At 34.0% G+C, this 24,013-nt stretch overlaps 1 protein-coding gene across 1 annotated transcript in view; it reads right to left on the bottom strand.

The window, feature by feature from the left end:
- Positions 1–24,013, bottom strand: part of LOC129235115 (ATP-binding cassette sub-family C member 8-like) — a gene marked incomplete at its 3' end in the record, with an annotated part of 81,233 nt that overhangs the window by 5,402 nt on the left and 51,818 nt on the right. The window contains 8 exon segments of the mRNA XM_054868804.1: positions 4,260–4,309; positions 5,318–5,421; positions 6,544–6,731; positions 9,810–9,931; positions 13,955–14,081; positions 16,750–16,863; positions 19,885–19,987; positions 22,267–22,359. Coding sequence (XP_054724779.1) covers positions 4,260–4,309; positions 5,318–5,421; positions 6,544–6,731; positions 9,810–9,931; positions 13,955–14,081; positions 16,750–16,863; positions 19,885–19,987; positions 22,267–22,359 — 901 coding nt within the window.

The raw sequence follows: 24,013 nt of genomic DNA, 5'->3' as shown, positions 1-24,013 counted from the left end.
AAACTAGTCAACAGACTATTTGTCTCTAAGAAATTCATAATCTTAGTTTTGATCAGTTTCAAAAACCGTACAAACTACTGAAGTCAGACTTACAGGTCTATAGTTCCCTGCATTAACTTTAGACCCTTTCTTGAAGAGTGGCATATTGTTAACCAGCTTCCAGTACTATGGCACTGCCCCGAGTTATAAGAAGCATTAAAAATATTTAAAATAACATCCACTAATTCATCTGCACATTCAACAAAAATTTTTGGATAAATATTATCTGGTCCCGGAGCTTTAGTTGCTTTATTTATTTATTTTTTAAATGAAATAGAACCTCCTTCCTGGGAAAAAAACAAAATCCTCAAGCTGCATAATAGCTTGTGTCTTGCTAGTGTCAACTGTTGAGATACAGTTATCTTTAAACACACTGGAAAAAAAGTTATTTAAAACATTTGCAATATCCCTATCGTTTTGAATTAAATTTCCATGCTCATTAACCAATGGCCCAATTTGACTATTTTGAGCTTTCCCAGAATTAACGCAAGCAAGAAACCTTTTAAGATTTCTGTCAATGTTATGTGCTAACCTTTGCTCCAATTCTCTTTTCGGAATCCGTACCAAATACTTAAAATTATGCCATGCCTTACAACACTGGAGCCTATCAGCACTCTGACCAATTTCTTTAAACTGACGAAAAGTACCTTGCTTATAGTTTAGAGCTTTTTTTATCTCCCTGGAGAACCACATGGGCCAATTTTAGTACTAACACCATTTCTCCTAAATGGAACATAATCCCCAACCGTTTTTGCTAGTTTTTACTTGAATTCCATCTATTTCAGATCTACATTACTATTTTCCAATCCTGACGAAAATACCTCTTTTAAGCTCTTCCTAAGTATGACAAAATCAGTGTTTTTGAAATTGGGCACAAACCTAAAACTTTCATTTTTGCACATTTCAAATTTAACACAGAACCTAATACTGTTATGATCACTGTAATACTGTGAGCATTGGTATAGAAATCTTTAAGCATACCCAAATTGCTTTTATTTAACACCCTGAAATTTCCGAAAAAATCACTATTGCTAAAATTACTACCCTTGTTGGACACTTTATTTTCATTTCTAGCAATACCCAAAAGTTATCATCCTCTTGATACTTGATGCTTGAACCATGCTCCCCATTCAAACTTAATATTTTGACTCCAAAGCCTCTAAAATTAAACCACTAACCATTTTGACCCCTATAAAGCTCAGATGCAGGCCATCCCTAGCAATTCAATCCTGTTTACAATGACTCCATACATCAATGAACCTGATACTGCGCTTTTCGCAAATTGACTTGAGTAGTAGGTTCATACACCTAGCAGTTTGATTTAGCCAGCTCCTACACACTCCAAACCTGGGAAGCAAACCAACCACTTGGACATTGGTTGAACAGTTGTTTGCTTTGGCCAACAGGTACTCCCATTCCTTTGAAAACTCCTCATTTTTACTGTATCCTACATCATTTGTTCCCACCCACAAAGTAACCATATCCTCCTTATTCAATACCCCCTTCTTTTCAGCAACCTTATTAACGTCTTTCACCCGAGCCCCTGGTAAACAACACCTAGCCACCTTACGCTTTACTCTCCCAACTGTGTTACCCACCTCCCTTACCATAGAGTCCCCCAAAATTACACCCTTAGTTTCCCAATCTAAATCCTCATTTGAAACTTCCCCCTGAATCTCTGGAACATTTATACCCTCTACAACTGGCCTACACCCTAATGCTAACTGGGCTTCCAAAGTTAGCATCCTAACTCTTAAGTTTGAGAGTTCAGCACATTTAGTGAAAATATAATCCTCCTCAAAAACAGACTTATCCTCCCCCCTATACAAGCAGAACATATGACATAAGTCACAAGAGATCCACCTGTCCCCCTTCCCACTCCTAACCTTTTTCATTATGCATATAACACCCAGTGGCGTATATATGTTTTTATTTTGGAGGGAGCCCATATAACCAAGATTAGTCTCCCCCCACCCCCGCCACTTTTTGTTTTGGAGGGGGGGTAGCAACAGTGCCTTGACCTGTTCATTTTTTTTTCCGAGGTGGGGCTAGGACTTCATACTGTCACCCAGTGGCCCAACCAAAAAATAGTTTTAGGAAGGCACTCAAAATGTTCTCGCTTCTGGTCGGTGGAAGAGGTGGGGAGGGTGCGGGGGTTCTCCCCAGAAATTTTTTGGATTTGTAGTACAAAGAACGCAGCGGTCTCTGGCGATGCTACGGGGGAAAATTCGGAAGGCATTCTGCTGAAATTTTTAGAAATTGAAATCTTAAAAACGCTATTATAAGCTATATTTGTTGACGTTAGTGCAATGAAAGGTATGGGCCTTTTTGAAGTTGCCCCCAATGGCTTTTTTTAAAAAATAAAGCGAAATCCGCCACCCCTCCGCCCAATTTTTTGAAATTGAAGTTCTAAAAACGTAGATTTAGACTAACTTTGATAATGTTACAGGCTGGGATGTTCTGGGACTCTCCCTAAAAACTATTTTGAAATTTAAGTCCTAAAAACCGCAGTTTTAAAGAGATATTCAGTAATATTAGGTGGAGGGATGTAAACGCTCTCCACCTTAAAAATTTATCCAAATTGTAGTTTTTCCTTTTTCGATTTCATACGGGAGCAGTTGGACCCTCATACAAAAATTTTTCTTCGTAACTGAAATCTTAAAAGCGTGACTGTGGATGGATCATATTTGGTAACGTTAGGAGTTCAGCCGTTTTTCAAAATTGAATCTCCATAAAAGCAATCAAACAATTTTCGATGCTTTCAGAAGGCAAGGCGTTAGATAATTGCCCGTTGGAAATTTTTCGACATTGAAGCCCTGAAAACAAGGTTTGAGAAGCTCTTGAATGGTCTTAGTGGTTGGATGGGGCTTGCTAAGTATAGCATTTTGAATACTTTCTTATTTTTAGACCGATAGGGAAAAAGGGGGGGGAAATGTGATGGAGACCGGTAAAAGAAATAGGGGTACTTGGACGTAATTAACAGATCAATAGTCAGTACCTTTTGATTATTTTTTATTTTAATGTTATTTTAAAAATCTATTCAGATTTTTTCCCAACATCAGGCAATTTTCGGAAAGGAGGAGTTCGAGAATCCTCCCCTGATGAAAGATAAAACGCATTTCAGGTCATCTTTGGAGTCGTTTAAACGTAAGGAATGGGTTTTAGGAATCTTCCTCCAAAACTTTTCAAACTTTAAATCTTAAAGGCACAATATCAGACTATTTTTGGTAGTAACCTTAGTTAAAGGGTATTGGTTCGAGGACCCTCTTCCACAATTGTTTTGAAATTGATGTCCGAAAAAGGCCTAAATAAATACGTTTTTAGGACATAAATTTCCATTGTTACTCAACCCAACTAAAACTTATTTTAAATTTCTGGTAGGGGACGAGAGTTAACGAGAGAAATATTTTGGAGACCCTTCTTTTCAAACTGACTTGTTGTTAAAATGACTTCGCTTCCCCAAGACATGTTCTTTGCGTGAGTAAGGGGTACGTATCCCCTGACCCTTTCTGAACACCATCGTCTGGTGCCATCAAATGCAGGGTTCCCAAACTTTAACGATTCGCGGCACCCTTTGAAGAACTAAAATTTTCTCACGGCATCCTCGCCTAGTTTTATGTACATTGTTACCAAGGGCACTTCGCGGCACCCAGTTCAGAAATCTCTGATCTAACGTATTATAATTATTATTACCACAATCATAGTTATTTATTCATTATTATTATTTAATCTTTTTTGCAGCTAAAAGTTTAGAAATTATTTGCGAGCAACTAAAACCAAAATTAACTACCTTCATTTATTTTTTTCCAGATTTTGGAGGGGGCACGGGCCCCCTCAGCCCCTTCCTTATATATGCCCTTGATAACACTCATTTTTACTCAGTGAATGCTCCAAAAGGTAAACCAGAAATGACAGAAATGCAAAATTATCATCATTATGTGTTTTGATTTTGTTTAAAGAAGCAATTCCTAGTTATAGTGAGAGTTTTTAGGTTATTTTCTACGTGAAATTGCGGTCACTATCCACCGCATAAAAAGAATTTTTTAACTGTGTTGCGAAAACTATTTTTTATAGCTACTCATGAAGTTTCGAACGAGTTATTTTTATGGGGGCCCTATCCACCACACAAAGACAGGTTTGAGAGTATCTATAACTCTTGCTTTCTTCATAAATCTTATTTGTCATTCAATTTTTAAGAAAAACAAGCTTAAAATAGTTACCTGATGTTGTCCAGCACTCATGTTTGACCCTTCATCAGAAACTTGAGCATCTGCAAAAGCACAATAACATAAAGTTGGTAAATAATCAGCATTAACAAATGCCCACATCAACATACATCAAACACACTTCAAATGTTATTTGATAGGGAAAATAAGATTTTTAAAGATAGCTTGACATTATTCAGTTTTGAAAAGTTTGAAAAGTTGAACTTTTTTCAAAACTTTATTTAAAAAATAAATCATTAAACTATACTAGCAATTTAAATTTAAAAAGCATTTTTTATCTAATAATAAAGGAAATTTAAAAACAAAGACACACCATTTTCAATAATGGTCACAAATAAATATCGCTGAAATTGAGAGAATTATTGAGAACAATGAAATGTCATTTAATAATCAGAGGTTTATCACAGAATATTTCAAGCAATTAATGCATAACCTATAGAATGCTTATTTGTCAAAAGTTTCAGTAAATACTTTGATGATATCCAATATATAACCCATCAATTAAAATCAGCAAATAAAAACCAATCAACTAAAAGTATTTTTTATTTATATAACTAGAAAATCGCCCATGAAAATTGCTTCTACATTTGAAAAAAGCCATTGCCTGTTTGATAATATTTTGATAGTTGAAATTGTAACCCTCACTCCAGTGGATTAACCCTAGACTCCAGTAAGTAGCGTTCATAGTTGACCGATTTTTGGTATCTTCATTCCACTGAAATGATACAGTCTTACCAGCAAAACAGTTAAGTCGCCGGATCGAGATCAGCCTTCTCACAATAAAGCATTCCCCTGCATGTTAAACATTACTAAAACATATTATCAAATTATCAGTTTCATTCAGTCATCAGTGTCATCAATTATGAGTTTCATTGTTGAAACACACGCATTACTTGATCATTGGCTATTATAATTTCATGATGTTCTAATTCAGGGATTAGGAAATAACAGATTTGAGGAAAATAAATAGTTTTTTTTTTCATTCAGTTATTTAAAGGAAGTTAAAAGATTTTCTTCCTTTTTCACCAAACTTGAGCTAAATCTTTACATACCTAAACCTCCAGGCATTGCAGCAATGATGTTTTTTAACTGAGCTGCCTCTAGGGCATTCCATATTTCCTTATCACAATACTGTTTCCCAGGATCTAAATTTTCCCTAAAAGTTTCAATCAAGTATTAAAAATCTGCATGGATGCTTATAATATACTTTAAATGTCACTTGGTACAAAAAAAAAAAAAATTTTCAGTCAATTTTTTTTTAAAAACATTGTAATAAAATAATCATGCAAAGTAAGTAATTATAATTTATAAAGCTTTTTTTTTTCATAGTTAGTATAAAGAATTTATATAATTTAAATGAAATTTAAGAACTTTAAAATTCATAAGGACTTATACAAAAGAAAAAGTCATATCTTACACACATATATGTTAGATATCAGGAATGAAAATTTAATGGTACAAAAACACAACCAAAGTATAATTTAACACTCCAAAATTAAAAAATGTTAAACAAAAGTAAAGGAAACTAATCTGAACATTTTCATGAACATTGGAATCTTATCTATCAATGTTTTTATGCAAAACAGATTTCAAATTAGGTAAATAGTCTACCTACCCTTTTAATAACATATTCATTGAAATGTGAGAAATTGTATTCAAACTGTCTAGTTCACAAGAAAAAGTGCAGCGCAGCCTAATACAGCTTTTGTGCTACAAAACTGAATGAAATCAAGATGAAAAAATCTACTGATGTACATTCAAAGATGCTTTAAAGTTGGTAATTCAAAACTTGAAATTCTATCAGACCAATTTATTCCATAGCCTTAGGATATTAACAAAGGTAAAAACTTCAGTCAAACAGCAAACAAGCAAAAAATCATAAAATTCTAATATATTTGAACAAGAGTTTTTGACCATGTTGTTGTTTCATGCAAGAAAGTTGGAACTTAATCCATTTCAATCCGGACAATCACTGATCAAGATTATTTCAAAACTTGAAGAGAACAAATGTCACTGAAATAAAAATATAAACCATAAAAACTTTAAAAAGTCAAGATAAAAATTTAAAAATTCTAAAAACTCTAAAATCGAAAAGCTAGAAACATGTTGTAAGATCGAATGTTATTAGGATATCAGTTTTTTTTATCATAAATGGCGTAATGTTGATGAGAAATAACTTTGATCATTTACCGCAATATCTTTGAAAATAAAACATAACATTTAAAAAAGTAACAGAAACATTAAGCAATTGCTATGAACAAATTGAGAGATCTCATACCTAACAGTTCCTGAAAATATGACAGCCTCCTGAGGAATAATGGACAACCTAGATCTCAAAGTTTCAAGTGGGACATCTTGGATGTCAACACCATCAATTTCAATTTTACCACTGATGGTGTTCACCATTCGATACAGTGCCATGATGAGCGATGATTTTCCACTTCCAGTTCTGCCACATATTCCAACCTATTTGTAGAAAAAATCACCAATGAGTCACCAATTCTGCTTTTTTTTTTTTTTTTTTGGCAATATTCTCAGTTGCAAAAAACACAGAAGAAAAATATGAAACTTTATATGCTTTAGAATTCCAGTCAAATGCATAAACAAAATACAAAAGATGATAAATTTAATGAGCAGTCATTTTACAATTTTTTTGTGATGCAGTAAAAAAAAGCCAAGTAAATTAAAAACTGCTAGGAGGAGAAAACTCATACAAAATGATTGACATCCAAAGCAACACTGCTCTCAAGTACCTAAGTTCTGTTATTACTCTCAGTGTTTAAAATGTTTTTTTTTTCTCTTTCCAATGGAGTTGTATAAGAGACCCACCTCAAGAGGCGTCTGGGCCATAACCAGACCTAGTGTGCTCCCCAACAATGCATCAGTCTTTCGTGTGTCACCATTAAGGCGCTGGTGCATGACACAGTCAGGCCCGTGTCCAGGATTTCATAAAGGGAGGGGTTGAAACTTTTTACCTATGTAACTTACGTTGCCAAAGGAAAACTAACTACGCGTGTTGAATAGTTCATTTTAGTTCGATAACTAGGCTTTTTTTTTAATACGTTTTGCGTTTTTTTTTTTTTTTTAATGAAATCTTATTTGCTTATTTGTACAGTTGAACATTTTGTAAAAGCACACATATTTCTTTTATGCCACTTAATTCTAGTTTATTTTTTTTTTCTTTTGTTTTTCCATCAAATAACATTGAACAGGAATTTAATGAAAATAAAAATTGTATTAAAAAAAATTGCTGTTCCGCATAGAAACATTTTTCTAATGTGTGAAACGACTAATTCATCCAACACTAAAGGCGTACCATAAAAAAACAGTAAGCAAAGTACCAATTTTTCATGCCCTTAAGTTTTTTTGGGGGGAGGGGATGGTACGTCATTGTCTAATATTCGTTTAGATAATTTTCCCTTGCATGCCTATAGCACTGCCGGACTTTCCAGCCATTCCATTTTTTCAAGCACTTAGAAGCGAAGGGGCTTGGAAATCCTACAATTGAGGAAAATGGTAATTGTTAAACATGGGGAAATATTAAAGAGGGTGAATACTGTATCAGAGTCTAACTTTAAAATCAATTAAAGCTTAAAATACGTTTTGGAAAATCGTTTAATGATTCATTGATTTTTTTTTTCAATGGGAGGGGTTTAATCCCTAAAACCCTCCCCTTGGACACGGCTCTGGACACAGTAGTGTTTTTGACGCCCAGTTTCCACCAGATGGAGGCACCTGTGCTCTCATTTGATGCGAAATTGCACTAGGAATTCAATTTAGCCGAGAGATATTCTTTGCCAAACGAATACCCAAGGGATCTTTTACATGCGGCATAATCATACAACATGGGCGCTTAAGATTTTCTACATCTTGAAAATCCACCGACTGGCCACCACGGTCAGAACCTGGGTCCCCAGGCGTAGAAGGCCAGCGCCTATCCACCACGCCACCAGCTGTTTTTGAAATGTGCCATAACGAAATCAAATTATCGCTGTATTTTTAAAGATCAAGCAGAAACAGAGAACTCAAAAAAAAAAGTTAGTCTTGAAAATCACAAAATAAAAAACAAGAAAAATTACAAAAAAAAACTTCATTTTTAGAATCAGATATGGAATCATAGTAAGATAAAAATATAAAGTATATGTGCATGCAGCTCAAACCTGTCTGCGAGAATGAAAATCTACATACAGTGGATAGGCAAAATTTTATTTTTAGTAAGACAATACCTTTTGCTTTCAACCATGTATCCGTGAAAGCAAAGGCGAACATTCTTCATGAATTTTATCAACAGCATTTAGAATTGATATTAATTCACAACTATCAGGAAATGCACAAATCTATAGCAAATATCTCTGCAAAGCAGCAAATGTATCTACGCACAACGTGCACATGTGCGTCTATATATGATAGACATCGGTAAACAATATTCGACCACGTTCTCATTCCTAATGTAATGTAAAATTGACTTTATTCAAATTAGATTAACTTCTCAACTCTTTCGACCCATGTCAAGTTTCAGTTTTAGGTTGGCATCCTTTGATGCCCAATCATATGCAAACGAGGCAAGTATAAATAGTGAACGATTCCAAACGCTCCTCCTCTTTTGCGTTTATCAGCCGCCTGTGTGTTATGTCCGGTAGGTGTTGGGGAGTTGCGAACTCCACCTCCGCTTATGGCCAGGGTTTATTTTTATTAACTTCCTAGCTGTACCCGACGCGCGTTGCTATGCCGACAAAAAAATACATCATTATATTGATTTTCATGACAATCGGTTGAACGGGGCAGAAGTTGCTACTCTGCAGTGCCACCTGGTGGCGAGTGGCTTCAATGAGCATACTATGCACCTTCTCCGTGGAAAAATACATATATATAGCAATTTTCATAATAATCGGTCCAGGTATCAAGTGAAGTCGTGACTATACTCAAATTTTGTACTCACGCAGTTTGCAAGATCAATCCATCGTTAAAAATATCAAATAGAAAAAGTTTTAAATCCCCCCGTTGCATGAAAAGCCGTAAAACAATAAAGAAAGAATTTATTTGTTCAAACTCAAGAAAAATGGCAACAGCTAACTTCTTATCAATGAGATCTTTCGCACGAATTTATTTCTGCAGCCGATCATTTTATTTGTATTTATCCAATGGATTGTGACTTAAATTGGAATAAAAATGGAACTATCGATCGGATTTTTTTCGAACTGGTCTATAAACATTCCCAGTACCAAAAATAACAAAAGGTGAAAGTTTCAGCCAAATCTGCCGGGTAGTTTTTGAGTTCATGGATGACATACAGACAAACATTCATTTTTATGTATATAGATTTTGTTAGTTTATTTATTTTAGTTTCTATGGACCAATAAATTTTTGGTAAGATTTTAACCAAGTTTCCAATGTTCATTTCTTCACATTGACATTGCTTTTCGTTTATACCTCGTAAGTTATCAATATTAACTAGCTATGTATAGAACTCGCATAAACTGTTCTGTCAGCCATTATTGTCATGTGGTTGCTCGTTTAGAAAAATGGTGAAAGCAAATACCTCACCTTTTCTCCAGGTTTGATAGTTAATGAAACATTTTTCAACACTGGGTCAGCATTTGAATCATATTTCATTGTGACGTTCTTGAATGATATAGCACCTCCAGTAGGCCAATCTTCATCCACGCCTAGAGAAATTATAACTGGCTCATTAAAAAATATATTGTAGAGCGGAGAAAAATGTTTAACAAAATAACTTCAGTGGCATTACCAAACAAAAACAGAAAACCAAATGTTACAGAAAAATGCTCAGAATTTTAGTTAATGTTCCTTAACAATTCAATTTTGCTGTTTTACTCAATTATCCATTTATATTATGTTATTTAAAAAAAAAAGTAGACACTGCTTCTTAGTTGCACATTTCAATTTGGGCATTATTATTATTGGTAACTTTACAAACAATAAATAATTATTGTTGAGACTAACATGAATTGAACGTTCTTGTTCTGCTGCAAACTAATCACATTACCTTTTAAAATAGATAATTTTCTGGTAGAATATTAATTCAAAAGCATATTACATTTTGAATAGAATGAATCCTATTCCTTTACTATCAATAACTCATTCATTATTATCATTATTATTGAGACAAAAATTGTATTTTTGAAAACTGTTATTTACAATTGTTACTACAATATATAAAATTTGGTGGCAAATATTTCATTTAATAACCCATTCACCCCTTCAGAGGGTAGATAAAATGAGTACCAAGCATGCTTGGGAACTAAACACTGAAGGTTCTAAGTTTGGCAAAATTACTTTGGTTTTGGGGATGAGATACTAAGCGCTTCTGGGGTCCCCTACTTTGCTAAGGCCTAAGGCTTGAGCCTCATGCAGTAATGCACCATGGGGTCCATTTGCCCTTATCTGACAGAGCCGTGTCTATGGGGAGGGTTTTAGGGGGTTAAGCCTCTCCCATTCGAGCAAAATAACAAACAAAATGATACTTGACTTTTATTTATTTTAAAGTAAAAATTTTTATGCAGCAAAAATAAAACTTGTCTCGGAAGTTTTCTGCAATTTACAACTATTAGAGCTTTATCAACTGGAATAATATTTTGGAAAAAATATGGTGGGAGAATAACTCAATGATTTGTCAATTCAAAGCCTTAACTGGGTTAATATTGCTTCAGGGGTCTAAGGACCTTTAACCTTCAAAATTTTCGACTTTCTGGAAAAAATATATGATATGCATAATTTAATTCTGAACAATTTGATATCTTATTGATTACCATACGCAAAAATTTTTTTAAGTTACCTTAAAAATGCGTAACCTTACCCCATACAGATTTATGTTAACAGCAGTTGTTTAAGCCTCTTTTTCTTATGTGCCGGTTTCTCATTTTGCATGCTTGATATATATATATATATATATATATATATATATATATATATATATATATCAGAAAGTTTTTTATATATTTCCGTAAAACTTTTAATGCATGTTTGTCTGGTTTATTTTTATGATTTGAACCCAAATTTATTTATTTTTTTTAAATTATTCTTTTGAAAATTTCTAAGTTAATATCAAAATTTTGGACAAAAATATATTTTTTTAATATTAACTATAAATTTTTACTAAAAATTCAGGTTCAGATCATAAAAATAAACCAGACAAACATGCATGAAAAGTTTTACGGAAATATATAAGAAACTTTCTACACATAAAACAAGAAATACGCATCTGAGAAAAGGAGGCTTAAACAGCTGCAGTTAACATACAGTAAACTCTCATTTTACGCGAGTTTATTTTACGCAGTTTCGATTATACGCGGTTTAAGATTTGACACCTTTATTTTATTTTACGCGGATGAGTTTCAGTTTTATGCGGATGCAGCAATGCAAACATAAAATTTTCCTCTCTTTCAAAATCCAAACTCCTAAAGATTGCAGATTACACGTAATGAACTGCATTTTGGCGTACTAATAACCAAACTTGGGTCCCTGGAGACATTTTATGCGATTAGTTCTTTCCAGAAGTAAAATTATCAAACTCATACAGTTCAGAACTCACTGGAAAAAGAGCTTTTAGAAGTGACAAGGGAGGCCAAAACCAACGAGGATAGCGACTTCGGTGACACACAACCAAAAACGTTCACATTGAAAATTTTGAGCCATTCCTAGGCAATAGAAATGATCTTTCTGATTTGTTAGTGAAGGAAGATTCTATCATGGAAATGACGCAAGTGATCATGGATGCGTTAGTTCTCTGCAAACAATTAGAGAGAAAAATTCTTAATGACTTCCAAAAGACTGTCATAGCCAGCTCCTCCTTGTAAACAGAACACGAAATTAGTTTGTTTTCTTTATGCATGTTGTGCCTGAAAATCGATAGAAGTACACATTAAACTTATTGTACAAATAGTCATTACTAGAATGAAGTATTTGGGTATGGGGAAAGTTTATGCATTTTTACGATAACTTGAAAAGTTTTTTGTGTCCGGCAATAAATAAGGTATCAAATTGTTTAGAATTAAGTTATGCATAACATATATTTTTTCCAGAAAGTCTAAAATTTTGAAGGTTAAAGGTTTGGCGTATGTTGCAGTTATGAAGAAACATTGTGCTTCGTAATGTAATTTGCATCTGCTGTAAGCTCTTTCTTTTTTTTTGAGTATTAAGCATCTTTTGAGAACATAAAACAGATATATACATGCTGCATTACAAAGGGATCTATGAACCGTTTTCAATACTAATTGCAATACATTGCATAGTAAACAGATTGGATTAAAAATAAACAAACAAGGTTTGATTAAAAAGAAGCTTCAAAATGAATGTGTAGCAAGGGCACCCATATACAAAATTGCAAGGGGGGGGATCAGATATTTTAACCTTGGTGTAGCAGGATATTTTCCCCATGGAAACCGATTTCAAATACAAATACAAAAGTGACGACCAGCAACAGGCTCTGGGCCCAGCTAGATTGGTCCTAGTCAATTTACAATCCCCAGTGAAGATCAATGGCCCTCTTAAAACTATCTACCCCCTTACTCATTACCACCTCTTCCGGTAAGCTGTTCCAAGGTTCCACTACCCTGCTAAAATAATAATTTTTCCTGATATCCATGTTAGCCTGAGATTTAAATAGCTTAAAACAATGACCCCTTGTCCTGTTTTCAGTGCTAAACTTTAGCCCCGTAACATCTTTCGTTTTAATAAATTTAAACAGCTGAATCATGTCCCCTCGGTCCCTTCTTTGCTCAAGACTGTACATTTTTAGCCTTCTAAGCCTGGAATCATAGTCTAAGTGAGAAAGTCCATTTATTAGCCTTGTAGCTCGCCTTTGAACCCTTTCCAATACATTAATGTCTTTCTTAAGATAAGGAGACCAAAACTGAACAGCATACTCCAAATGAGGTCTTACCAAACTTCTATATAAGGGCAGAAGAACTTCTTTAGATTTGTTTGAAACAGATCTATTGATGAACCCAAGCATCTTATTGGCCTTGTTACTAGCAATGCTGCACTGTTGGCTAAACTTTAAATCCTGGCTTATTAAGACCCCCAGGACAGATTAGAGTCATTAAAAATTGACATTTGTAATAACTTATTCATTAATGGCTGGAGAAGAAATATTTTTATATTTTTGCAAAGAAAAAATACTAAATTTTTTCTATCAAAGTTCTAGTTTCTAAGGGAGGGCTCGAGCCCCGCCTTGCCCTCCTATATGGGCGCCCTTGATGTGTACTATTGTCACTTGTGCAGCCAGAATTATCCTTGGGAGGGAGGGAAGGGGTACAGCAGTCCTTATAGGTATAAAAATGTCATACTGGGATCGGAAATTTCATGAAAAACTAAATTTTGGGAGGGATTGGACCCCCCCCCCCCCGGGGAAAGATTTAGAAGCATTACAAGCCCTTCCTTTATGAAAATCTGGACACGGGCCTCACATATGGTCATAAGCTACAAGTTAAAAGCTTTAAAAATTGTACTTTGTACAAAGAGGAAAAAGATCAAGTGGAAAATGACTGCATATAAATCATATTTTCCAAAAATTTTACAAAACTATTTACTACATATTTTCATAAACAAAGAAGTAATGGTGAAAAAATGGAGCAGTGGAGCAATAAAATAGAAAAATAACAAATACTCTCACGACAGGCAACATTTTTCGGTAAAACATATACAAGTTTCAAAATGCGTCGTTCTACCTGGGAGATCTTTTAGATGTCCAGATTCTATAGGAAGCTTTGAATAATTACGAACTCTTTCTATGGCACTCATATACATTTCTGTACTTGCTAAATTTCTCACAACCCAGTTTAAATAAATTGGCACCTGAAATTTATTAAAATGCAACAAAAAGGTTAGTTTCTTTAACAGAAACACAGACAATACTATACAAAATAACAGAGGAAAACATTAGTTTTTAAATATGCGGTATAAATAAAACACGTGAATATTGTTGCTGTAAGCTATCTTTTTTCCAAGTTATGCTGGAATTTTACTGCTCTTTTTTGAGCAATCACGATTGCTTATTGCTTTCATTTGACTGTTTTTGGCGTCCTATCATTTTTCCCACCGGCGCGGCGCCACCCTCTGCCAGCACCACCCGTTGCGGCGGCCGGCCTCACGATGCTGCTCCTCTAGCGAAAACCGTCTCCAGGCTGCGTCCATATCCTACACACACACACGCATATATACACGCACCAACACACTCAAACATATACACACACATACACAAACACCACCATACACACACATACACAAACACATACACACACGCATGCTTACAGACACCTACACATACACACTAATACACACAACTGCCCACACATTCATGCCTGCACACAGACACAAACACATATGCTTACACACAAACACACATACCCCCCCCCCCTACACACACACATACAAACACACACTCGTGATTGCGAAAAACATAATTTGAATTCAAGATGACAAAATTCAAATTATTTTTTTTTTTTTTTTTTTTGAGCAATCACGATTGCTTATTGTTCTCATTTGACTGTTTTGATGTCCTATCATTTTATTTTCCCAACGCCACCATCTGCAGCATCACCGTCAACCGGCTCCTCACGATGCTGCTCCAACAGCGAAAGCCGTCTCCAGGTTGCATCCTGATAACTTACGATGTTTAAACGAAAAGCCGAAGGGCTAAATTTCGTAAGTCAGTCAACAATGTTACATGCTTATACAAGCAGAGATAATATCACACAGTGGAAGGTGCAGAATCAAATGTTAATGTGAAGAAATGAACATTGGAAACTTGTTAAAATCTTACCAAAAATTTATTGGTCCATAGTAACTAAAATAAATATAACTAACAAAAAATAAGTTCTTAAGAATAAAACCCGGCCATAAGTGGAGGCGGAGTTCGCAACTCCCCAACACCTATCGGACCTAACTCACAAGAGGCTGACGAACACAAAAGAAGAGAGAGAGAACGATTGGAATCGTTCACTATTTATACTTGCCTCATTTGCATATAATTGGGCATCAAAGGATGCCAACCTAAAACTGAAACTTTACACGTGCCGAAAGAGTTGAGAAGTTAATCTAATTTGAATAAAGTTAATTTTATATTACATTACATTAGGAATGAGAACGCGGATAAATATCGTTTACCGATGTCTATCATAACTACATCACACTAATACACACTAATACACACAACTGCCCACACATTCATGCCTGCACACAGACACAAACACATATGCTTACACACACACACACATACCCCCCCCCCACACACACACATACAAACACACACTCGTGATTGCGAAAAACATAATTTGAATTCAAGATGACAAAATTCAAATAATTTTTTATTTATTTTTTTTTAAAGCAATCACGATTGCTTATTGTTCTCACTTGACTGTTTTGATGTCCTATCATTTTATTTTCCCACCGCCACCCTCCGCACCATCAACGTCAACCGGCTCCTCACGATGCTGCTCCTATAGCGAAAACCGTCTCCAGGTTGCATCCATGTCCTACACACACGCGCATACATACACAACTACACACACACACGCACGCACACACAAACACAAACACACAACTACCCACACATTCATGCCTGCACACTGACACAAACACATATGCCTACACACACACCTACACATACCCCGCCCCACACACACTTACATTCATATACACAACTAACCACACACTTATGCCAGCACACGGACACAAACACACATGCCTTCACACACATAAACATACCCTCTACACACAAACCCCCACACACAAACACACACGCCTACATACACACACTCATGATTCCGAAAAACATAATTTGATTTCAACATGACAAATTCTCAAACCGTGATTTCATTGCAAGGGTAACACTGTACTTCGTGCTTTTGCTTAAAGCCAAAGGCCCTTGAGATGACATTTTGCTGACTTTTGACATCAATTGGACTTCCTTTTTTTTGAGCAATCACATTGCTTATTGTTCTCACTTGACGGTTTTGAATTCCTATGATTTTATTTTCCCGCCAGCACCACCGTCGACCGACCGCCTCACGACGCTGCTCCTCTTATGAAAACAGTGTCCAGGTTGTGTCCATATCCTACACACACAGGCATACATAAACCTACACACACACGCTCCTACACACACACACACACTCATGCCTGCACACAGACACAAACACACATGCCTACATACACACACACGTGAACACAACACTCACTCACACACACATGCATGCATGCATACATACACTCACACACACACGCACCCACACACATGCGCCTACACAAACACACACGCGCATACACACGCTCGTGATTGTGAAAAACATAATTTGAACTCAAGATGCAAAAAATTCAAATTAATCTTTTTTTTAAAGATAGAGAATGTAAAATTTAAAAAAGTTCTTTAAAGTTAACATCTTTCAAAATTGGATGTTAAAAACTCTTTTAAAGCCATTTGAGACAGCTAACCAAAATATAAAAATTTGAGTAGCGTTTTTACCAACAAAGTATAAGTCATGGACATTCCAACAAAGGCTTCAGACACATTTCCATAAATGGAAGCTAACATTGAGGAGAGAGTTGCAATGAAAAGAATTACGCCACCAAGGTAATCCTAAAGAAAAAGAGAGAGAGATAGATAATAATCAACCATAAAAGAAATCAAAAGTAGCATTACTATCACTGAGAAAATGATTTTAAGAAATGCAAACAGGCTGTAGATAATAATATTTAATATGATTCCTTAGAAACAATCTTTTCCTCCTTTTTATGTGTAGTCATGTTTTATTTGTAATAGTTTAATTCCATTTAAATATAACTTAATTTTCCATTTTACAGAATAAAGTAAGTCCCAAATACAAATACAAAAGTGACGACCAGCAACAGGCTCTGGGCCCAGCTAGACTGGTCCTAGTCAATTTACAATCCCCAGTGAAGATCAATGGCCCTCTTAAAACTATCTACTCCCTTGCTCATTACCACCTCTTCCGGTAAACTGTTCCAAGGTAATAATAATTTTTCCTAACATCCATGTTAGCCTGAGATTTAAATAGCTTAAAACAATGACCCCTTGTCCTGTTTTCAGTGCTAAACTTCAGCCCCGTAACATCTTTCATTTTAATAAATTTAAACAACTGAATCATGTCGCCTCGGTCTTAGTCATTGAAATGGATAGAATGTGCAAAAAAAAAAAAATAACATGGACCCAGAAAATACTTTCATTTTCCCAACAGTTATTTTTTAATTAATTTTTTAAAATGTCGGATTTTTCAAACAAGGCACGGTTTTTATGACGTCACAAAGGATGCTCTTTGCTGCATCTTTCTACTACGTTTCCACGTTATGATAATCAAGCAGCGAATTACAATTGCGCTCTACGCTTGCTATCAACCATATCATTGCCAGCACACGTGAGTAAAGATGCGAATTAAATATTTTGGACCGTGAATGGCAACACTGAATGGCATTTCATCATTTGTGATCTCATCGGCAGAAGCGTTAAACAATGAAAAAGCACCGATTTAAGTAGTTTTTTAAAAACATTAAACTTAAAGAAATTATTTTAAAAATGGTCAGATTCTATGCTTTTAAGCATGCTCTTTCCAAAAAAAAATACAGTAGAGAACCAATTATCCGGGAAGTTCGGGACCATCGCTATCCCGGATAGCTGAATTTCCCGGTTTTCTGGATCTCTAAAAAGCGCTATTGGCCGATTGTTTAGAAAACTTAAACTACTATAGAAATATGTATATATATAGAAATATTAAAAACTACTATCGTGAGAGAATAATTTAAATTTAACTTATTCATAAGACCTGAGACATTCACACTGTTTGGAAAAAAAAAAGAAACAAGCTTTTGAACGTAAATGTGCGATTTTTCTACTGTAGTGTATGAAAACATTTGTTGTCATAAACGCATTGCTTTCTTTTTTTTTTTTTAAACTTTTTGTAAACATGTTGTATTTGTGATTACGATAGTTATTGATAACTATTGCTTTTATATTAAGTTAATAAGAATAGAAATTTTATTTATGAGTTTTTACAACCTCATTACAGTCTTGTGTTTAACGATTTCCAGATTCCACGATCAGCTATCCGGAAATTCGCGAATCTGGTTTTCGGCATTTCCCGCTCTTTCGCTCTAAACTGCAATATTTTAATTTAAGGCCATTCACAATAAAATATTGCATTAGAATGTGACAATATTTATTTCTTTAGGTTTCAGTTGGAATAAAACATGAAAATTTTGGACTTACGAGACCGTTATAATGCACACCTTGGGAATAGAGCTTCTGCGTTATACAGGCTTTTACATTATATAGAGCATTTCAAATTTTGAAACTAATATTCAGAATATAGCTATATATTAGCACTTCAAAATGAGTTTTATCTGCAATGAGTATTAAAGCACCAATATTACTATTAGTCACTCACAAATAAATATGTTTCACAAGTGAATTATCCTGCACTTCTGCTAGCTTCATGACAGCTGCATTTTCAAGAGTCATCTGGTATTTTCTATTTACTGTGAGTATAAATTTTCATTTAAAAGCTTTAAATTAAGATGGGAAGATGAAAAACTTTCAAAATTTAATTTTCTTATTAATTTCTATGATTGCAAAGCAAAACAGAGGGATTTTTTAGACTTTAAAACCTATTGTTTACTTCTGAAAAGTTGTGCGGTTTATAGAGAATTGCGTTATATAGGTCGGCGTTATAAAGGTATTCTATTGTAATAACAAAGTGGTTTAAAAGTCAATTCAGCACTAGCTAAAAATTTGAATTTTTAAGTACACCATTTGCCATTTCATAAAAGATGTAAACAATATAAGTAAACAATACTAGTAGAAAAAGTTTGAATCTATTTTAGTGGAACTTTCTCTTTTGCTAAAACAGTATAAAATAAAATAAAAATTCAGCCATTTAGAAAAAAAACTCAAAATGTAACGAATTTTAGGACAATTAAAAAAAAAAATAGGAATTTTAGGAAAATTAGGACAATTCCTACTGATACGAACTAAGGGCGCCCATATAGGGGGGTAAGAGGGGGCTCAAGGCCCCCCCCCATTAGAAATGAGAACTTCCTTGCTTTTCGTGCTTTTTTCTTTGCAAAAATGTATGAAAATTTCTTTTCCAGTCATTAATGAACAAATTATTAAAATTAAAACAATATCTCTAATCTGTACTGAAATCGGTTTCCATGGGGAATATATTCTGCTAAACAATGGGGAAAATTTTTGAGCCCCCCCCCCCCTAAAATTTTGCATATGGGCACCCTTGATACGAACCCCTACCGATGTTAGGCTTTCTAGGGTTGAAGAATGAAAAATACTCATAGCTGATTGGTTGCAGAATAAAAATATACAGCTTCAAAATGCCTAAAGGAGTAAATCCAGGGGTAGGAAACAAATTGACCCTGGAGACTTTTTTTGGTGATGACATTTTTATCATAGTAACCAAAATTACGGTTGTGACTGTTAAGCATCATTAGAGGGTGAATCTCTCGATTGAGTTATCATGAAAGAAATTTGATGAGTTGACAAGGGGTAATTTACAGATAATTTCTGTCACTAAACATCTAAAACAGGATAATAATAAAAATAAAGCAATAAAAGTTTCAACAAAAAACATACCAATGAAACTCCAAGCCAGCAATTGGCACAGTTTACGAGGATGAAAGCTGTGTTATTCACATCAATGCACGTCATGATCATCTCTGTGAATCTATTTTCAGCTCTAATAATAAAATATAAAATAAACTCATTGAGCAACTAAAAAATTGATAGAAACTTAATTAATTAGAATACAGTAGAATAGCATCAATCTGCATAGAGCATTAAAAAGTCCTGATGAATAAAATCTAACTAATCCAAAAGGGCAAAAAATACAACTTTAAACAACATAAAATTAAATATTGCATACTTTTCAGCATTGCATTTTCAATAGGCACCTTGTGGATACACATTCAACAAACAATAACAATAAATATAACATTTTAAGATCAATTCTTATTGAACAGAAAAAAAATCATTCTAACATTTAAAAAAAGTTTCCATTCTGCTATTTTTAAATCATGATCAGTTAACATTTAAAAACGTTTATGGATAATTTAACATGAAAGAAAAATATTAATTTCAATCATATTGCATGAACCAGGGGTTCCCAAACTCAGGGCTGTGGAATCGGAGTCGAACTTCGTTCGAAAACATGCCGACTCCGAATGAGGGCTTTTTTTATTTCTTTAATTTTCACTGACTCTCCTTGCATTTTTTAAAAAACTGGCTACCTATTAGTTTGATTACATGCTACTAATAAGAAAATGCTTGTCATTGTGGTAACCAGCTGGTTTGATTGTTTATCGAGCTTTCTGTAACAGCTACCTACGCCGTTTCCAAGTTTGCTTGTTTTCAGTAGCGTAACAAGAGGTTGGCAGAAGTGACTAAGGCGGCCAGGGGCACAGCATCTAGGAGGGGGGTATTTCAACTGATTTTTTTTTTAAATATTTTTTTTATAAAATATTTTTTTTTATTCCTAAGTAATCCTTTTAAATAAAAATAATAATATATTTTTTACCTCGATCTGAGTTATAAAATAGTAAAAGGAATGTATGAATTGCTTGAGCAAGTCAGGAAACTTCTGCAGGTGCTTGGTAAATTCAAATAAGTGTTGGCTTGGCCCGAAAGCGCAAATCCAAAAGATCCGATAAAATATTAAAGTTTTTTTTTTTAAACCTAAAAACTTTATCTAAGAAAGCTTGATTATCACTAAAAAGTTTGAAATAAAATCAGTACATGATTTCTTGGTTACAGCACTCAATAATTGTAGTTAATCCTAAAATTTTCTTATTAAAGTTAATTCTAAAGCTGCCAATAAACCTAAAATTAAAAATTCAGCCAAGAAATGGAGCTATTGTAAAAGCTATTCACACAAAGCTGTATACCGCCGGAATCTTGGGTAAAATTTGCTCCAGACGTTACATATGCCCGACCTCTCCCCACAATATAGGACAATATTTTCTTTGAAATTTTTTAGATGAATTTAAGATTTAGGGGGATATTATTGGGGAAAATTTTCAGAATTAAAGTATTTAAATTTTAATAGACTCTGAAATTAAGTTGAGGTGGTACCCACCAGATGGATGTCACCGGGAGGGGAAAGAAAGTTTTTTGACTAGATAAGCAAGAAAAAAAAAATATCTCAAGTTACAGCTTTCAAAAATTGAAAGCACAGGATTTGATCAACATCTGTTAGTTAAACATTAAAGGGGAGCAAATTAATCTTATTCCTTTTTTTTTAATGGGATTTTTAAGTAATCTTACTTTAGAAATCGCAACTATTGGATAATTTTATTTCAAATTGAATTTCTAGCATTGTACACATCTTAGGTTTACAATAAAATACAATGCGAAAATTTCATTGAAAGGAATTAATATCCCTATCCCTGGTTAGGGGTTTTCCTCCCTTCCCGTGAAGAAGGGGGATTTGGGAAAAAAAATAAATAATGGAAAAGTCGGAGTCGGAACTGAAGTCTGACGTTTCAAAATCCAGAAGTCGGAATCGGCAACTTTTCTTCCGACTCCGCACCCCTGCTCAAACTTATTCGATTCATAGTACCCTTTGAAGAATTAGAACTTTCAGACGTCACTCAAGTCGAACTATTTTACGCATATTTGATGATACCGTGGACACATTGACACACCTGCTGAAGCATCCTAGGGTGCTGTGGCACCCACTTTGAGAACCCCTGGCATAAACATTTAGTCTTTATAAATCAAATTTCAAGACTTTTATTATACTTTAAAATAGGATATTTAACAAAAAAAAAAACCTTCCCAAAGCAAAGCATATAATATAAAAAGATAAAAAATAGATAAAATAAATAGAAATAATAAAATAAGGTTAAAATAGGATAAAGAACATTTAAGCATCTTAAATTACAGGGCATAACAAACTTTTACATGTTTCTTGAACGTTAATGACACTAAAATATTTTAATTAACAAAATAAAAAAATACCTAAAGGCTCTAATGGTAGAAAGTCCACAAACAGTTTCTGAAAAATGTGCATAAACTGGAGATTTTGTAATGCAGTCAAGTCTTTGGAGTTCTCTTAAAAGATGAAATAAAATTTTTAAAACAGCAAAACTATTTTATATACTTTCATAATAAATTCTGTTGATAAAATCTATTATAGCTTCAAAATATAAACAGTTTGGGAGCTCAAAATCAGAGCACTCCGGACCGCAACTTTTTTGGATTTCAGAATAATTCACATTTATGCTACGCAATACACATAATGAGTTAATGAAAATATAACGATTCAATAATAAACAAATCTTAGACAAATGTATCAACAGACAGATTTTTAAATTGATATAAGTATTTTAATGTGCAACTACATTCACATATGATCTTATATTTGTTTTTATTTAACTGTTACAAACATGCACCTAAATATAAATTGCGTAATACATCTAACTATGATAAATAGATTTAACACATTTTAGCAAAATACCTTATTAAATTTCATAGAATGATATAAAAAAAATCATGAGGCAACACACAAATCTTGATTCCCTGTTAAGGAAATACAGTGAAGCACTGTTTATACGTTTTTGAAGGGGGAAGAGCATATAAGTGAAAAGACGTATAATAGGTAAACGTTAATGTGTATTAGACTCTGCAGGGACCAATTTGAAAAACGTGTAATCGATAAAAACGTATAAAAGAGAAATGTACAAACGGTGCTCCACTGTATATATTAGTCTTTATTCAACCTAATAGAAAAGATAATTTTTAATCATCACAGTAGTATTTAATGAATGCATGGAAGTTCTGATCAAGTTACTTGAAGAAGCCTTTAAAACTTCATCAGAAATAAGGTATCAGTTAACTTCGTACATTTTTTAAATATTTATTTATTTATTACACAATGAAAATTATTAAGCTATATAAAAATTAAAATTAAAAAATTTAAAACTGAGTTCAAGAATATTATGTAAATGAAGAAAGTAAATGCAGTTATTCAGATTTAGTTGAGGACCAAGTTTAATATGATAGCCATCAATGGCTACAATGTGGCGGCAACAAATAGCAAAATTCTGCAACAATCCCTGAAATGTTGAGACCTGTATACTTTTGATGACCTCTTGAATGGCAGTTTTGAGCTCAGTGATGGTTTTAGAACATTCCAGTAGTATTTGAGAAAGGGGGCCTCCACAGTGAAACTAAACACTCAAAAGCACTTTTAGGTCTTCAAACACTCTATCAATTTTATGATTATTATCCATCCAGTATGAGCCAGATATTTTTCAAATTCTAGATCACTTTAGATAATAAGGGTGACATTTTAAAAACTAATTTTTACCCATAGGCATTTGAAAAAGTGTGAATTTGTAAACAGATGGACCAGTTGCCTCCAACTTATGGGCCTCGAGTTTTCGTTGTTAAGTCACAATTGGGCCCCATTGGGGGTTGTTGCCCGAGTACTAGGCCTTGATAATAACTGATCTTCCTTGATCCTTGATAATTATCTTGGGAACACTGTATTTAAATACAGTAAAACCCCTGTAATGCAGACACTAACCGAACAAATTTCTTTGTCCACAATAGAAGGGTATCTGCAGGACAGAGGTTTAATTATGTTAATTGCATTGAAATCTGGGAATTAAAAATTGTCTGAAAAAGAGGGGTGTCCATCAGGAGGGGTTTTACTGTATTTGCACAAAAATAAAAAAAAATAGCATGCTCAAAAAAAAAAAAA

This window comes from Uloborus diversus, chromosome 2 (genome assembly GCF_026930045.1).
Source record: "Uloborus diversus isolate 005 chromosome 2, Udiv.v.3.1, whole genome shotgun sequence".
Lineage (NCBI taxonomy): Eukaryota > Metazoa > Arthropoda > Arachnida > Araneae > Uloboridae > Uloborus > Uloborus diversus.
Note: the sequence above shows the minus strand (reverse complement) of the source record. Positions and strands in the feature narration are given on the sequence as shown.